This window comes from Stegostoma tigrinum, chromosome 13 (genome assembly GCF_030684315.1).
Source record: "Stegostoma tigrinum isolate sSteTig4 chromosome 13, sSteTig4.hap1, whole genome shotgun sequence".
Lineage (NCBI taxonomy): Eukaryota > Metazoa > Chordata > Chondrichthyes > Orectolobiformes > Stegostomatidae > Stegostoma > Stegostoma tigrinum.
In genome coordinates, this window is record NC_081366.1 from 26,639,700 (window position 1) to 26,657,989 (window position 18,290).

At 41.9% G+C, this 18,290-nt stretch overlaps 1 protein-coding gene across 1 annotated transcript in view; it reads left to right on the plus strand.

The window, feature by feature from the left end:
* The window catches only part of LOC125458431 (organic cation/carnitine transporter 2-like), a 79,830-nt gene that overhangs the window by 41,443 nt on the left and 20,097 nt on the right, over window positions 1–18,290 (plus strand). The window contains exon 7 of the mRNA XM_059650621.1: window positions 14,929–15,143. Within this exon, the coding sequence (XP_059506604.1) occupies window positions 14,929–15,143 (215 nt within the window). The remainder of the gene's footprint in view (window positions 1–14,928; window positions 15,144–18,290) is intronic.

Genomic DNA, 18,290 nt, shown 5'->3' on the forward strand with positions numbered 1-18,290 from the left:
CAAGCAAACACAGAGAATGCTGGAGAAACTAAGCAGGTCTCGCAGCATCTGCGGAGAGAGAAACAGAGTTAACATTTTGACCCTTCTATGATTCCTCTTCAGAAGAATAGTTCTGATGAATACATTTTGTAATTGAAACGTAACTCCTTACCTTTCCATAGATGCTGCCAGACCTTCTGGGATCTTCCACCATTGTGTATGTTTCAGATTTCTTGCATCTGCACTAGTTTGCTTTTACTCCCTCCTCCAATTCAGTTTGTTCTTACCAGGTTTCCCTCAGACTGAACCAGATAAAATGAGAGTTTCATCAAGCTAACCAGTGTTCAGAACACAGTCCTGACAGTGCCTTCAGCAAAGCACGCATTTGTCACCAGTCATATGATTTGTAGGAAAGCTTGTGTAAAATCAAGCCTCCAATATCCACAGAGAACTTTGAACTGCTTCTTTTAATGAGAGCACTCCAGGCACATTTACAATACATGAAGTGAATTCCCCTTTTTGACAATCCTTTGAAACTTAACAATATCATATATAAGGCGTTCTTGCAACAGTGCCTTCGTTCATGATTCACAAATGTTCTCATGCAGATAGAATAATGGAAAAGCAAATGGAATGCTGGCCTTCTTGGAAAGGAAGTGGAATGTACGACTAGCCAGGTCTTCTAATTGTGCAAGCGTTGTTTTGTTTTTTTTTTAAATTTGTTATTTTCGTTCAAGATGGAAACAGCACTGACCAGGTGGAATATTTTATGTAGTCTTAGTCATCTTAAGGAAGCACGTCCTTGCATTGGAAGCAGTTTTTAAAGGCTAATTAGGTTAATTTCAAGGATAAAGGGTTGCCTTAAGAGAAAAGATTTAGCAAGCTGGTCATTTATTCTCAGGAGGTCAGAGGAATGAGATATGATCTTATTCAAACAAGGAGAGGCATCATCATGGACAGGTTGGACCAATGGGTCTGTTTCCATGGTGTACATCTCAATGACTCTATGATGATATGGGACAAGTGCAGGAAACTGGGCTTAGCACATCTCCAGTGGTAATTATATTGGTGCGGACTTGATGGGCCAAAGGGCCTTTTCCACACTGGGTGAATCTAGGACTTCCCTTACTTGTATGTCACATCCAAATGATATCCCTGTAACTGGAGTAACATTTTCTGAAGACACTTGATGCAATTAGTAGCAGCTTAAGGAAAGTGATTTGAAATGGCTTGTAGTTGGACTCAACAGTTATTTTTTCTGTTTCAGGTAGGTATTGATGAAAATGTTCAGAAGCAAAATCAATGGCCAAGCACACACTCTTTGTCTGAGCATAGCACATTTCATTTAACACTCAACATATAAATGCAACCATTTCTCCTTGCTGCATTAGAGTTGCTTGAAGTCCTGTCTTATTGCCATCACATCACACAGGGTAACTTCTTCATTTATGTTATAATATTTCAGCACTGTTTTACCACCCTTGTCATCAGTCAGTTCCAGATTTCCACTACCTTCTGGATGAACTTTTTTTCCTCACATCCCCTCTGAACCTCCTGTCCCTTACCGTAAATCTATGCTCCCTAATCATTGAGTCTTCCACTCAGGGGAAAGATTTCTTCTTGTCTACCGTGCCTGTGCCCCTCATGATTATACATATCTCAATCATGCATTATTTGTGCACAAAATGCTTTAGCTAATTGTCATCCACTCATCGTTTACCCCACACTGGGCAGGCCTTTGTATGATATTCTTCACAATATTCGTATCCTGCCTGTTGTCCATAATTGTTCTGTGCTTTGGGTAGTAGGGATAGGGAGTACCTATCAGCATGATGCAACACCTAGTCTGTTCTGTCATGAGTTAGAGAACGTAGAACATAGAACATTACAGCACAGTACAGGCTCTTCGGCCCTCGATGTTGTGCCGACCTGTCATACCGATCTCAAGTCCATCTAACCTACACTATTCCATGTATGTCCATGTGCTTGTCCAATGACGACTTAAATGTACCTAAAGTTGGCGAATCTACTACCGTTGCAGGCAAAGCATTCCATTCCCTTACTACTCTCTGAGTAAAGAAACTACCTCTGACATCTGTCCTATATCTTTCACCCCTCAATTTAAAGCTATGCCCCCTCGTGCTCGCCGTCACCATCCTAGGAAAAAGGCTCTCCCTATCCACCCTATCTAACCCTCTGATTATTTTATATGTTTCAATTAAGTCACCTCTCAACCTTCTTCTCTCTAACGAAAACAGCCTCAAGTCCCTCAGCCTTTCCTCGTAAGACCTTCCCTCCATACCAAGCAACATCCTAGTAAAAATCAATATAAATCATTTCTCACTGATGATTTATATCTCACCTCTTCTGCATTTCAGTTGCTTTCCTGTAAGTAAGTTTCACCTCTCTCAAAATACATGCTTTCTCTCTGTAGCATTTCTTATGCGTAATACAGTCCTGTTACTTAATTAGAGCAACTTACAATTATGCAAATTTGCAGGATTCTGAGAATAGTGTTAATGCGTCACATTTAGTGTCACACGTAGTGTTCAGGGATTTGTAGATTGGGGGATGGGTCCGCGTGGGATGCTCTGTGTGCCAGTGTGAACTTGTTGGGCTAAAGGGCCTGTTTCTACACTGTAGGGATTCTGTGAAAAATTCTACGAAATAATATATTGTTCAATGGACACTTTGTCACCTTGAGGCCCTAGTATTGAAGACGTACCATTCACAAGTTCCTTTCACCTGGAGTTCAATCCTTTTAAAATGTCTAAAATTTGTTTTATTTTTCTGTTCTTCAAAGCGTTTTATGATGGAATATACTTTGAAACAGTCTCTTCCCAATAGTAATAAGAATGCAGTGATTAGTAACTCCTCTGGCTAATTAAACAGATCTGTTGCTATTTCATAATTTTGTCATATTGTGAGGAAAGGACTGCCAGTTTTACATCATATCACAATTCATTTTGACCAGACCTGGAAGAGGAAAAGCTGCATCCATTTCCTCTTACCCAGTTCAATTTGATTGGGCAAGTCTGTTGTATTTTTGAGCTAAATTACTGTACAACAATCTCGCTTCTCCCATCAACACTGGTGAATAGACATAGATTCTGTTTATTTGAAGATCCAATATAGGTTCATCAGGCATTCAGTACTTGTTGCAGAGAAATATAACGACGCGTTTCTGCAAGTTCATGCTACAAGCTGAACTGATAATGGCTGCTAGACATAAGTTCTAGATTCTGGGTTACATGCTCATTAGTTTGTTCTCCTTCTTAATGCTATATCACTTCTTGCCCAAACATAAATTACCATCCATTCCGAGTGGCATTGCAGAATTGCTTATCAAAATAAGATTTAAAGAATGTAAGATCCAAGCATCTGTGTAACATACAGGTCATTTGACAACTCTCCCAGATCTTGTGATGCTACAGTTTTCTTGAGATCTCACTTGGGTGTTTTTGACTTGTGGATGTGTTGGGATCTTTAATGTTAAGAGTGTTATTTGTTGTCATGTAGATCTTCCACATTCACTTTTCAAACTTAGCTTTATGTGTTTCTTATGGACAATTGGAGTACTGCACAGTTCCCTTATTTGGTCCACATTGTTACTCCATCGAATGTTGCAATTTTGGGAATTCACTGCACACCCTTGATATTTACACAGGTAACCACATTTCTTGGATATGACTCAAACCTTGTGCCCTTTGTGAAGATGAGGAAGTGACACACCTGCTTGTCAGTCACATAGACATTCTTCCTTGCTTTTTGAGGAGTTACGGAACTTGGCTTGGCATAGTTATCCTAAATTGTGTTCCTTTGACCCAGGCACTTCAATTACTATTGGAATGGATTTGACCAATGGTAATCCTCTTCAAAATTATCCACTAACCCACTGGCCCAGATTCTGTGTCTGGCTTGTCCCAGATGCATCCATCACAGGAAACCAGGGAGAAATCTACTCAGCAAGGAATAGTGTTGCAGGCCAAGATGTGCCCATTTGTTTGACAACTCTTGCTGCTTTATTTCAGGACTTAAAATTCCCAGAGGAACTTTGGCAGCAACTGGGGTAAGGTTAGTGATGGGGGGGAGGTGGGGGAGTGGGGACGGGAGGGTGCAGAATGCCAGATGGGTGGAGAAGGCAAGGAGCCAAGTGGATGAATGGTATAGGCTGCCAGGTGAATGCTTTGGGTAGCCCAGGGCCAGGCAGGGGTGAGGGGACGTTGCGGGTATTGGGACCTGCAGAATTAGACCAGATTCCACAGGGCAGTTCAAATTGGGCTCGACACGAACAGAGGTTCAGAAGGGGTGTTGGTTCCAGGACACCAGTTCAGGCTGTATTTTTATCATTGGTGAAGGTATTCAGTGGTGACTTGGGCTCTCAGTTTAATAGCTAGCCATGAGACGGAGTATGGTTTTAAATCCTCTAACATTATTGGGCAAATATTAAGTCTAAATGAGTCAGAACCGTTTAAATTTTGACTCTCTCTGAAGGTTCCAGACTCAGAGGAATTGCTCATCAGAAAATATAGTTTTCCAGGCAATTCTCACAGATTGCGCTGCACATTGTCTCAGTGTGCAACTCCAGCTTACACTGCTCCACAACTTACTGTCCAGTGGAGTGAGAGTGAATTGGTCATAATGTCTCCTTGTCACAATAGGCTTATCCAGATTCCATGAAAAGAAAAATAAGCCACCCTTCTATCAAAGTTTTCCAAAGCGTCTTCTGTTGTGGATCATTTCCTATTTCCTCCCAAAGCTGATCGCTGAGTTCCAACTTGATGTTTGTACTGCCATCTTCTAAGCCTGATGGAATTTCTGCATTCTTGATCAGATATAATAATCTGTGCTCAGTCTGTCCAACATAATCGTTCTGGTGTCAAGAGTACAGCAGATTTTGAAGTTGTACCCCGTGCCTTTATCAGATGCCCTTGTTTTCTGGGTGGTGCACTCATTATGGCTTGTTGCAAATAATTTGTAACGGTTTGTGATTGCGGTCCATCGTCAGTTGTTTATCAAATAGGTGTGTATGAAATCTTGTGGGACTGCATACCAGACCAAATGAAATGTTGTCAGCCTTGGAACAATTGCATTGTTCTTCCTGCAGACTTTTGGATCTAAATGGAATTGGTTTATCATCTTCCAAGATGCACAGTTCTACCCTTCTTTTGAGATGTGTTGACCTCCAGGATTGCCTTGTTCATTGGGCCATAGCAATGTTGTATACTAGTGTCTGCTGCAAATGATTGTTTAAGTGATCCAAACATGTGTTAGTGGTCCTCCAGCCATGCATATAGGGCATCCTTCCTTGCAAACTTTCTTAAAAATGATGTGTTGTCGGAAAGGTTTGGTATGCCTGCTGCTAGAAAGTTAAGAAATCCTGTGATCTCCACAGATCTTTTCCTCCTTGTGAGTATGTATATGTTGTACCTTCAATTGTGCTTGGGTCTGCGAGGATCCTGGAACCCAAATATCCTGGAAAAAGTCGATCCGACCTACATTGCCTGGCATTTCTTGTTTTTGAAGGTGAGACTTTCCCAACAAGGAGCTCCCGTCAGCGAGTGTTGATTTTCATCATGTTCTTTGTTTTTGCCCATCACCGTGATATCCCATGAGACAGACCTGAAGTATTGTCTCCCTCTCAAACCTTTATTTTCAATGGGCTTCCCACTCTGCTGGCAAATGTATGTTTCTGCTCATTATCCAAATGTCTGGTTAGAGCGAAAACAAAGTAGACACCTGTCCTTGAATTTTTACCTTGAAAGTTTACAACTAGTTTGGGAGAGGTAGAATGGATCTGCAAAGAGTGGTCATACCTGATAGACCTGACTGATTCTTTTTAAATCAATGGCTAAAATAGTGTATGTTGCAATGTCAACAGATGTTATTCCAGAAACCATTTGATAAAGTTTCTCACAAGTAATTGTTAGCTGATGTTGAAGGCTGTGGAATCTTGGACAAGTTATTGAAATGTTTAGGAAATTAGTTAAGAGGCAGGAGACTAAAAATAGAAATAGCCGGACTTATTGGTAAGATGTTAGTAATTGTTGGAATCTGAATTATTTAACTTGTTTAAGAATGACTTAGATGATGAGACAGTAAGTCACAATATACAAATTTGCTGATGACACAGGGATAGGTGACATATTTAACAATATACCATACCAAAAGGACATTAACAGATTAATCGAATGGGCACAGCAGTTGCACGTGTATTTCAATATCATCAAATAGAACCCAGAAGGACAGAAGAGAGTACTTTCTAAATCATGAAAAACTAGAAACAATGGATGTCCAAAGAGATTTAGTGTTCAAGTAAATAGATCACAGGAAATTATTAAGAAGGCTAAAGGAAGCTAGCCTGTGTACCTAGAGAAATAAACTGCCGAGGAAAATTAAATCATGTTTCAGCTATACATAACCCTGTTCAGACGGTGTCTGGAGTACAACGGGCTGCTCTCAATGCCACAGCGCAGGAAGGCATGTACTGGCTTTGGAAGGAATGAATAACATTCACAGAAAAATATCTGGACAGCAAGGATTAAATTACAAAGACATGACACAAATTATGATTGTGTTATTAGAAACTTAGAAAATTGAGGGACAATTTTATCTTTTTTTTTCTAGATATTAGAGAGAGGAAGTAGGGAGAAGTCGTATCTGCTGCTAGGAAGTTTTAAGACAGGGGAATAATCTAACCATTAAAGCCTGACCTTTTAAGAGTGAAATTAGGACCAAGTCCTACATGCAAAAATAGGAGGCATTTCAAACTCTCCTTCATGGCTATATATCAGCAATGATCTCATTGAATGACAGAACAGATTCAAAGGACTAAATTGATTACTGCCATTCTCATGTGTAAAGTCTTGATCGCCTCTTTGGACACAACAATGGACAGCCAGCTGGGGAATGTTGGTCATGTAGTTTTCCCCTTCCTGGTGAAATTTGAAAATAACAGTGATCTTAATGGCCATTAGCAAATCTATCCTTAATCTGCTGTAAGGTTGCAGATCCTGCAAATGAGCTGACACAGCTCTGCCACTATGTTCTCAGTGAATCATAGGCATGTTAGGCATTTACCCCGCCTGAGATCGAGATAGGAGAAGTGCGACCTTGAGATCTGTAACTGATAGAATCTTCTATGAATAGATTGCATTCCCCTCCCTCACCACAGATAGTCTCTCTCTGCAGGCTTGACTTTCCTCGATTGTCGTGCAACTGAAAGGGGCTGTATGTATGTCTCCAGTAGCTGCAGTAGCCTTTCTATGAAGAGATCACAAAGCCTCTCTGACCAATCCAGCACACAACCACCACCATCCTCTCCCAAAACTAACTCCCACCTTCTCTTTGAGAAGATGCAGAACCACTTCATTCCAAATCCAGCAAATCACCAGAACCATTCGCAAACAAACACCAAAAAGCTTTCACAATTCCATATGTTTTTCCAGAGCAGCTGGCTAGGATATCAAATGACGCAGCAGGAAGGAGAAGACCGTAAGTTGATGAGAGTATTCTATTTCTGATGTGGTCTTGTGCCAACTGACCACGCAACATCCAGCAGGCAGGGGAGAATGGAGGAGAAGCTAACCACTCATTAGCTACAGCAGCTGCATCATTGGCTGACATGGGTGAATGTGTTGGTGCCATGTTTTGAAGGACAGAGGAGGAGACTTCTCTACCTAATCAAGCAGGCCTGGATGGACATTTCTCTGCCTGCAATGCTGCAAGCCATCATTGTTCTTCTTTGCTTAATAAGGTGAGTACCACACATTACGTGATCAGCAGCTGGATATGTGTGAGGCTGCAGATGCTGGACAGACAGAGAGACTGTTGTGTAATTGACGATGAGTGTAGCTTCAGCATTTCTTTGGAAAGGAAAGCCTGCAGCTCTGTCAAAGGGCACAAGGCTGGCACTGCTGACCCTCACAACTAGCACCAGGCTGATCCAATATTACATGCATGCCAGTGTCTAGAAAAGCAGCAGATAGGAACGAGCTAAATAAGCATTCTGTCTGCTCTTGATACATGACTAATTTTGCTGTTCCATGTTGTTGCAGAAGAAGAGGGCCCAAACAACCAAGGACAAGAGCCCAGACTGGTGTCAGGGGCTCAACTTTGCAAAAGGAGACTCTGGAGCTGCCAAGGTATCACAGTTGCCTCTCCATCATGAACAGTGATGCTGGAGTTCACTCAAGAGGGTAAGTCACTTCATGCCTGGGCCTGAACCATGCCTCAGGTGAGTCTAAGCCTTGGTTTTCTTGTGACCTCCAATTGATCAATAATAATGTGAGTTGCAACAACTTTGGCTGTGTCTGAGGGGGCAAGACGTGCTGATTATTCTGTTCTATCTTGCAGTTCAACCACAGGGACAAAGAGCTACTGTCTCCAAAGGACTCATCCACCTCTGCAGAGGAGGAAACAATGTCAGGATGTAATGGTACATCAGTCCCCTGCACCTTACACCAGTGCAGTAATTTCAGAATGAGATTTGAGCTCACAACTTGGTGCAGGCTCCACTTGAGCTACTAACCAGCTATTGGTGTCTGATACCTGAGGTCATAAGCATTGGAAAACTGAGGGAAGTCAGGCCCATGCTGGTGATGACTTGCCCCTGAAACCATGTGTAAGGTGGCAGATACTGATGTAGTAGGTGCATAACAGTCTGGCAGAACTTCCAGAGGGTATTCACACCCTGACTTGGACATTGGAGAAGTCCATCCAAGCCATGAGTACTGCTGACTCCCTCTTCACTGCATGTGTGACCTCCTCCATTGATGGGTTGGTACTACGTCAAGCAGACCAGGCACTGAGATGTGTGAAGATCTGTATTCCATCATCTTGTCTCTGAATAATGGCAAATTGAGAGGGTCCTGGAGTCTCCCAAGTTCTCGCCCATCTCAGGCCAGTGGGGAATTACATGTGTACCTGGCTGAGAGAGGAGGAGGTACTGTCTTCCAAATCTACATACCTCTGCCTTAGACAGTTGCTCCTTAGACCTTCTGCCATGACACCAGGACGTGCCTCGTGGACCAATGAAGGTTTTGCACATGTGCAGGAGTCCCTCATAATACCGAGGCCCTCTAAACTTCAACTGACCAGAAGACTGTCACCATGGGCAGAAAGGTTAGCAGCCTACCTTTCTGACCACTGGGGTCAAAGTATGACAACACTCAAAGACATAAGAAAACACACTAGATGTATTTGAGCCTCACAGGTAATTAGATCATAGTTGTTTCTGTGCTGATCTGATTACATTTGAAATAAAGATTTCATTTGATTCCTACAAGTGCTGATCCATTGATTCTGACCCTCTGACAGTGCACATTTCATATGGGTTCCTCCAGGGGCTGTTCAGGAAGACGACCTTGGCATACGTGATTAACTTTTGTTTGTCGCAGAGGCACCGTGTTTGGGTTTAGAGCAGGGGTGAATGGCAACAATGTAGGTGGAATGTGAGCCTTTAATTGGTTGGATGATTCCATGATATATTATTGTATTTAATTTTGTAATATTGATGAATATGTTGTATATACAACTTGGAGTGGGAAGGATCTCCTGAACTGTGTGCCATATCTTGACATCCTTCACATTGTTGCTCATATAAGTTAGGGTGAAGTGACTGGTTGTCGACTTCTTTGCCATCATCCTCACAAACCCTTCAGTTGAGCCAGGCTGCCTAAAGTGCTGCATGATGATGTTGCTTTAGAGGCCCTCACTTGACAATATTGAACAATCCAGAGACATAGTTGTGTGTCTTTTACAGGAAAATAGTTTGTACTGACTATTTAAACCACTTAGAAACAGTATCCCTTCTGATCATACAACAACAGCGACATACCCCCCCCAGCTCCCTTCACTCCAACCTCGACCTCAGTATTAAACCCGCTAACAAGAGGGGAACACGGTGGTAGTATGGTGTACTGACCTCTACATTACTGAGGGCAGATGCCAACTCTCTGACATCTCCTCCTACCATCCCCTCAATAATGACCCCACCTTTGATCACCAAGCTATCATCTCCCGGACCACTGACAGCCTCATCACTGCGCGAGATCTTCTGGCCATAGCCTCCAACTTGATAGTTCCCCACTCCCGCACCGCCTGTTTCTATCTCCTACGCAAAATCCATAAACCAGACTGCCCCAGTTTACCCACTGTGTCTGCCTGCTCCTGTCCCACTGAGCTCATCTCCTCCTACCTCGACTCCATTCTTTCCCCTTTGGTCCAGGAACTCCCTACTTATATTCATGACATAACCCATGCCCTCCATCTTTTCCAAAACTTTCAATTCCCCAGCCTCCAACATCTCACCTTCACCATGGATGCACAGTCCCTTTACATGTGCATCATCCACACGGAGGTTGTAAAAGCCCTCTGCTTCCTCCTCTCCCATGGGCTCAACCAGTCCCCTTCCAATGACACTCTCAGTTTGGCTGAACGGGTCGTCACCCTCAACAATTTCTCCTTTGACTCCTGCCACTTCCTACAAACCAAAGAGGTGTCCATAGGCACCTGCATGGGCCTGAGTTGTGCCTGCCTCTGTAGGATTTGTGGAACAGTCCCTCTTCAGCGACTGCACTGGCACTATTCCCCACCTGTTTCCCCACTATATTGATGACTGCAACGCTGCAGCCTTTTACTCCTGTAAAGAGCTTGAGCAGTTCATCAACTTCACCAACACTTTCCACCCTGCCTTTAAATTCACCCGGACTATTTCTGATACCTTCCTCCCCTCCCTGGACCTCTGTCTCCATCTCCAGAAACCAACTCGCCACCAACATTTATTTCAAACCTACTGACTTTCACAATTACCTTGACTATACCTCCTCTCACCTACCGTCCTTGAAAAATGCTATCCCATACTCCCAATTCCTCCGCCTCCATTTGCTCCCAGGATGAGGCATTCCACTCCAGGTCACCCTGATATCCTCCTACATTAGGGACCGTGATTTCTCCTCCTCTGTAATTAAGGATGCCCTAAACCACTTTTCCTGTACTTCTGCCCTCAAAACCACTCCCCCCAAAAGCAATGAGCCCCCTAGTCCTCACATACCGCCCCACCAAGCTCCGAATCCAATACGTCATCCTCCAACATTTCTACCACCTACAACCAGACCCCAGCACCTAAAGGATACTTCCCTCCACACCCCAGCTGCCTTCCACAGTTCATTCTACAACTCTCTCATCAGCTCCGCACTCCCCACCAACCCCTCCACTGCACCTAGTACCTTTCCCTGCAACCGCAGGAGATGTAACACCTGTCCCCACACCTCCCCTCACACTTCCATCCGAGGCCCAAAACAATCCTTACAGCTCTGGCAGGGATTCGCCTGCATCATCCAATGTTACCAAACACAAACTTCAGGACCGGTTCACGGATCACCTGAGGTCTCCACGCAACCACCAACACAACGTTCCAGTTGCTGTCCATTTTAATTCCCCCTCCCAATGCCCTGATGACATGTCCATCCTTGGCCTTCTCTACTGTCGAGTGAGGCTAAACGTAAAGTGGAGGAACAACACCTCATATTTAGCTTGGGAGCTTACAGCTGAATGGTCTCAATATTGACTTCACCACCTTCAAAATCCCTCCACTCTTAGTCTTAACCCGCGTCCAGCCCTCCCCGTCCTGACCTGACCTAACCTAGCCTGTCCATCTTCCTACCTACCTATCTGCTCCACCTTTCCCATTGACCAATCACAGTAATCCCCTACCTGCATCCACCTATCACCACCTCTCATACCCTTCCCCTGGCCCCAACCACTGCCCCCTCATTTATTTCTGGACTGTATCCCCTCCACAGTATCATGTTTTGACCTGAAATGTTGACTTACCTGCTTCTTGGATGTGGTTTGACCTGCTATGTCTTTCCAGCCTCACACCTTATTGACTTAAATCATATTGAAGTAGGATCTTGTTCCATTGTGGCTTATTCACATATGCCAAGACCTGGAATTGTGATCCCGAGACATGGGCTGGTATTTTCATCAAGTTGGAATGAGTCTGGAGCAATGTAAAAATCTGAACTTCCTGACTCTGCTCCTGGATTTTCAGATTTTCAGGAATACCTTTTTAAGAGTGCAGATAGTTCAAGTCACAAGCCTGCACCCAGTATTCCCAGCCTGGGCAGCTCCAATGTGGGAATAGGCATGTCCTTTCCCTGTGCAATTTTTGTGCAATCTGGCCAGCTTTGTTAACATCCTGTGGTTGACAGCACCTCAGAGTTGTAAACCACAGTCTGCAGGTGGGAACATTTTGAAAGGTAAGTAGATAAAGGTTTTCTGTTTGCATATACTGATGTTGCTAGGTAGTTCATTGCTCATATGCACTGTACAATAGGTGAATGGCATGGAATTGCCAAAGTTATCGGGTCAGTAGGGGCATTTTGGGAAACATGCATTGGCATAGAGAGCGTGTGGGTCTGTGGAAGTTGTTGGGGCATGATGTGATGTGAATGGAGCATGGGTTTGAGGTGGGTGAGGGCTGGAGAGCTTTTCTGTAGTTTTGTATAACTGGGATAAAGCCCCATTGCAGAGCAAGGTGTGCCTTCTAAACAGCCTATCACTCAGGACCCCGCAACTCTGTGACTGCCGCATAACTTTTATCTGCTTTGGCTGGCATGCCTGCAGCCCAACACCCTGGAAGAACAAAAACTGTCTCTCTTGGCATTTTTGCCTGAGATGGGCACACCACTTCACAGATTTTTCTCACTGCCACTAATGCTGCCAGTAATGTCCACATCTCATTAACATATTTCTTAAAAACAACTATTTTCACTCATTGTTGTTTTCTCTGCTGATCTACATTTGGCTCCACATCAAGTACAAGGCAATGACCATCTCCCGCAAGAGTAAACCTAATCATTTTGCCTTGATCACATAACTGCACTACCAACAGCTTGAGGGTTACTACTGACCAGAAGCTGAATTGGACCAGATGTACAAATACCGTAGTTACAGAAACAGGCCAGAGACTAGCAATACTTGGGTGAGTTTTTCACCACCTGACTCCCACAACTAGTCCACTGTTTACAAGGCACAAGTCAAATATGTGATGGAGTACACTTTACTTGCAAGCTCCACCTATCATCCATGAACAAGTATTTCACTTAGCACCCCATCCACCAACTGAAACATTCATTTTCTCCACCAGTAACAAGACTGCCAGTGATATATTTAATATACAAGATGCACTGCAGCAACCTGCCAAGGCTCTTTCAATATGAATTCTCAAACCCATGACTTCTACCATTGAGAAGGGCATAGGCAGAAGGTACACAGGAGCACCATTATTTGGAAGTTCCCTTCCAATTCACACACCATCCTGACTTGTTACTATTCCTTCATTGTTATCAGATTAAAATCTAGGAATTTCTTTCCAGGTAAGTGCAGCGGTTCAAAAACATGGCTGGCCATCACCTAAAAGAATTAGAGATTGGCAACAAATGCTAGCCTTGTTGGGGACAGCTATGTCACATGCGAGTAAAAGTATCAGCCGTTCTCACCTCAAACACGCTATGTCTTTCAATTAGTGTCTTGCTAACAACTCTCAAATTTCTACCAAATCTGTTTCTCTTAAAATATTAAACTTGTGATTGCACCATTTTGATGGAGAAAATGGCAGATTTTTGCAATATTTGTGTGAAAAATACTTCCTAATTTCATTCATAAATGGTCTTGCTATAATTTTAAGATTTTGACAGAAAAGGGAATGATTTCTCTGTGCTTACCCTATTGCATTATGTTACTGTTTTAAATGCCTCAATTTGATCATACTTCACTTTCCTAAAGATGAGGGCATACAAATGATGATCGTGCAACTACCTTCATAATTTAAGTCCATATGTCCTGTTACTGTCTTGAAAATCTGAATCTTACCTCCGATGATGCCTCAAACTCAATGCAGCACTTCAGTTGGCTCAACACAGTTTGTCCGATTGAAAGATCATTTTGTACTCTTGTAGCCATTTGAGATAAAGTTTAACATTCATTTTTGGATTTGTGTTTGCCTGCTGCAGATATTAGTAATTGAGGTAAACAGAGAACATAATGTCTTATCCTCTACAGCAATGAGACATTTGCCATTCAGAAAGTTCTCCAATTTGTGTTTCTGAAAGTTGATGATCTCACAAGTGCCTACCTCATTCAGGACAGTCCCAAATTTCAGTAATTAGCCCCATAAACCATCGACAATTTGTCCCATTCAAAAGAATTGATCTCCTCTACAGGACCCCACAAATTCTGATGGTGTCAGAGATTCCTTGTGGGATTTTGACCTAACTTACAAAGTCTGCAGATTGTCGTCTCAATTTGTAGATATTTAGGTGATCAAATTAAATGCAGGAAATATGCAAAGGAATATTGTACAATTTAAGAGGGAAGAAAATAATGACACATATTGAATGACATCCAAGTTTGCCAAAGGCCAATGCTATGGGAATGTGAACCAATGCAAATACTCCAAAAAGCTTAATTAAAGCTGAGAGGAAATGTACTTCTGTCACACTGAAGATAGGCAAGAAAGGAACTCAATAGCTCAGTCTTTGAGCAGCTAGATGGATTATTGGTCGCCAACATGCTGTGCTACTCCTTGATTTAATGGAAGAATAAATTGTTGAATGGAATCACAGATACAGGATTGCGTACAGCATTTGATTTTTCAAGCAAATTCCAAAACAGATGCAGTTGATTGTCAGTGGAGAGTAGGATAAATTTAGATGACTGATTATCTGCAGAGAATGTCTGAATATATTCTAATATTTAACGTTAGCGTGGGGTATAGAGAGTAGATGCACTGTTTGCATACCTAGTGGGAACCAAAAACTCAAATAGGGAATAAAAATCAGTGAGTAAGAAAGTCATGTTAAAACCAAAATTGTTTTATAAAGGGATAGGGAAAGAATTATTTTAAAACTCATTTTACAAGATGATTTTGTCTTCTCGTTGCAGGATGATTTTAACAGCTGAATACTTTAGTCTATCTTTGAACACACCCAATCTCCATGGTGATGACTATTTGAACTGTTTCTTCGCTGGTGCCATCGAAGTTCCTGCCTATGTAGCATCTTGGCTTTTGCTCCAGAGGTTTTCCCGAAGGTTCAGCCTTTCAAGCACTCTGTTTCTGGGTGGAATTGTCCTTTTCTTCATTCAACCCATTCCTTCAAGTAAATGTTTTATAGTGCACCTAAAAACATCATAACCTAATCAATATTTGTTTTAAGGAACATTTCATGAATAATTGAAGAGTACCTGTAGTATAAGCTTTAAAAAAAAATTAGCATTCTGGCAGATTATTCCACAAACTACGAGCACTACTTCACTGGCCTAGCTTGTGTTGAGGATGAGGCAGAGATGAGAATATTAAGTGTGGGGGGAGGGGAAATTGTGTCCCATTAGGAACTCCAAACCAGTTTTATGTATGCCATAGTTTACTCTATATCAGCATTGGTTGAATAGCTGATTGCCAAACTGCCTTTTCATTCTTAATTCTACCAGTTATACAGAACCATACATCTGCACTGTACTTGTTATAGATCTGCAAAGAATGGACCCTATGTATTAGTGTAGTCCAGCTGACAATCCTAACTTAGTTGTCAGCATAATTCTTTATTCATTAAGGATTATTTAGCAAATGCTGTGCAATTACAGAATCACATTTAATATTCAGCACTTGTGAGATTAGTAAGCATGGGCTGGTTGGCTACAGTCAGCACCCTTGCTTATTGTAAGCAGCAGAAGGGGTATGATCTGCTAGTGTTTGGAACATATGGTCTATATATCTAACATCACATGAACACTGAAATTCGCACACCAATTATTCATTTTGGTAATAACCAGAACATTTATTGGTTTCATTTCAACATCTTTTGAGTATTGAACATGACTTGTGTTGTTACTGCGTAGTAGTAGCATGAAATAGCTTGGTTCACCTGTTATTCAAACTTATCTGAGGTAGATGAGACACGTTTGAAGACCAAATGTGATGGACATAGGCCCCTTCATGAGTTTGTGTGATATATTGTGAGAAACGATTTGATCAGGGTAGCTATGGTCCCTCAGGGTGACCTTACCATATTTCACCTTCAAGCTTGCATCGTGAACAAATTGCCTGGACCTGATGGAAAGATTGCTGTTGAGGCCACTCTTAATGGTGTATGTAACTGCCAGAATCCCAACATGTATATCGACCAGAAAAGGTAGATATGTTTTAGACATTGTTAATTTCTCAGTCGGGGAGAGGAGCTGATTTCAGTTGTGTGTTTCATTTGAATTTGAGCACGGAATGGAGTCCATTCTACCATGTTAGAAAGTTCTTGAATATTGCTGCAGATTCAAAGATTGCAAATGCATGCCAAAATGATGGTGTTCTCCCCTCTCTGTGAATACAACTATGGACAGGAGGGAGAGGCAAGTCTAATTATTTTTCTGTTCCCTTCTCTTGTCTTAAAGCAGATGTATTCTTCATAAAAAAAATTCCCTCAATTCCTTTTGAACAAAGGCCATGGTGAACTTGCTCTAAAACCCTCTGTTCTATGAAGTTAAATGATTTACAGATGGGATGATTAAGGCAACACTTGCACACAACAACTGAAAAAGGAAGAAAGCAGGGAAAAGAAGGAAAGGAAACAGTACAAACATGAAGTGCATCAAGATTGAAGTGATGAGCATTAATTCATTCAATTCTTTTGAGTTTGAAAAATCTCACTGTTGGCTGGCCTTGTAGATAGTGAATACCAGATAGTGGATAGCAGAAGGCATGGCAGTATTGTTGATCCACTTTACATATAAAAGAAGAATTTGCCAGAAAACTGAACTTCAAAGAAATTGAGATGAAAGGTGGGCTTAGTTGAGCTTGAAATCTGATCTTCTGTCGAAAGAATCTTGCAGGTAGTGATGCTGACAGTAAACCGACTGTCTCTGGACTAGCGTGCTAATCGCTGGGTAGCTTTTGACCAGACCATTTTGTTCTCCCTTCATTAAAGGACGGCTGTCCAGCAGTAAAAGTTTAAACTGTTCAAAGTCCAAGAGGGTTTGGCTCTGTGATGGGCTTACTGGCTGAAACACGTTAGTTAACAAAATAGTTTCTATGCTTTTAATCCTGATCATTGTTTGTTGGTATGAACTGAACCATGCTATTAGCATCATTTCAGCCTAATAGCCCATTTGTTGTCCAGAAATGGTTTGTCAAAACACAGTCTTCTGCTCCTTTATATGGATTTTGACTGCAACACTCACACAATGAAGGTGTAGGTTTCTAAAATGTTGCACTCTGAGCTCTGTCCTGATTCCATTCATTCATAGTTTATGGTTCTGTGACTGATTGTCATGTTTTAGTCCAGCAAAGTTCAGGTTAGAATTTTAACAAGAAGTTACAGCTTTTAAAACATTTTAATATCTCCATGCCATCTCTATACAATCTTTGACAGTGCCACAATACCATCTTATTCCCAACTGTGTTTTCTGTCATTCAGTGGTGTATTGGCCATAGTGATTTGTGTTGTTAATTAAGACAAAATTAGATATGTACACAATTTCTATCAATGGAATTTTTTTCTTAAATTGGTTTAAACTATAGCCATAATCATAGCTGGAAGAGAATATTAATCATCATTTTGTGCTTTGTGATAGATTTAACAACCCATATACATGATCTTTGCTTGGAGATCTATGGTCATCTTCCTCTTCTCCTGAGCAGAATGTGGTGGAATTCACATTTAACTTTAAACTGTTCCACTTTATACCCTTGCCTTTAAATACAGGTGACAATTCTGTTACAATTGCCTTTTATTTTCCAGATTTCCCATAAGCCTTATTTCGTTTATCTGAAAAGTTGTTTGCTCATGTATTTTTCAATCAGCATTGGAAAACATCAGGTACTTTTGACATAGCAAATTCTCTCCATCTCTAAAGCTGTTGGACTCCCAGGAGCAATTCCACTTGCACAACTTAACATTTGCAAGGAGATTTCATGGATCTAAATTTAACTTGTTAAGTCACAAAAATGCTGGAACAGCAAAAGCAGGTCAACAACTAAGAAAAGAGTGGCAAGCATCTCAACTCTGAAACCTAAAAGCTTTTCGATCATCTGCAAGACGCAAGTTAGGAGGATGGTGGAGTACTTACCAGTTGCCCAAACTAGTATAGCTCCAACTTATGAAGTTCAACACCATCAAGAGCAAAACCATGTTTTTGTTTGGCACCCACTCACCATCTTAAAGAGTTGCTTCCTCCAGCATCAGCACACAGTGGCAATATTGTGCACCATCTACAAATTGCACTGCAGCAACTTGCCAGGTCTCTCGCTGCAGGAA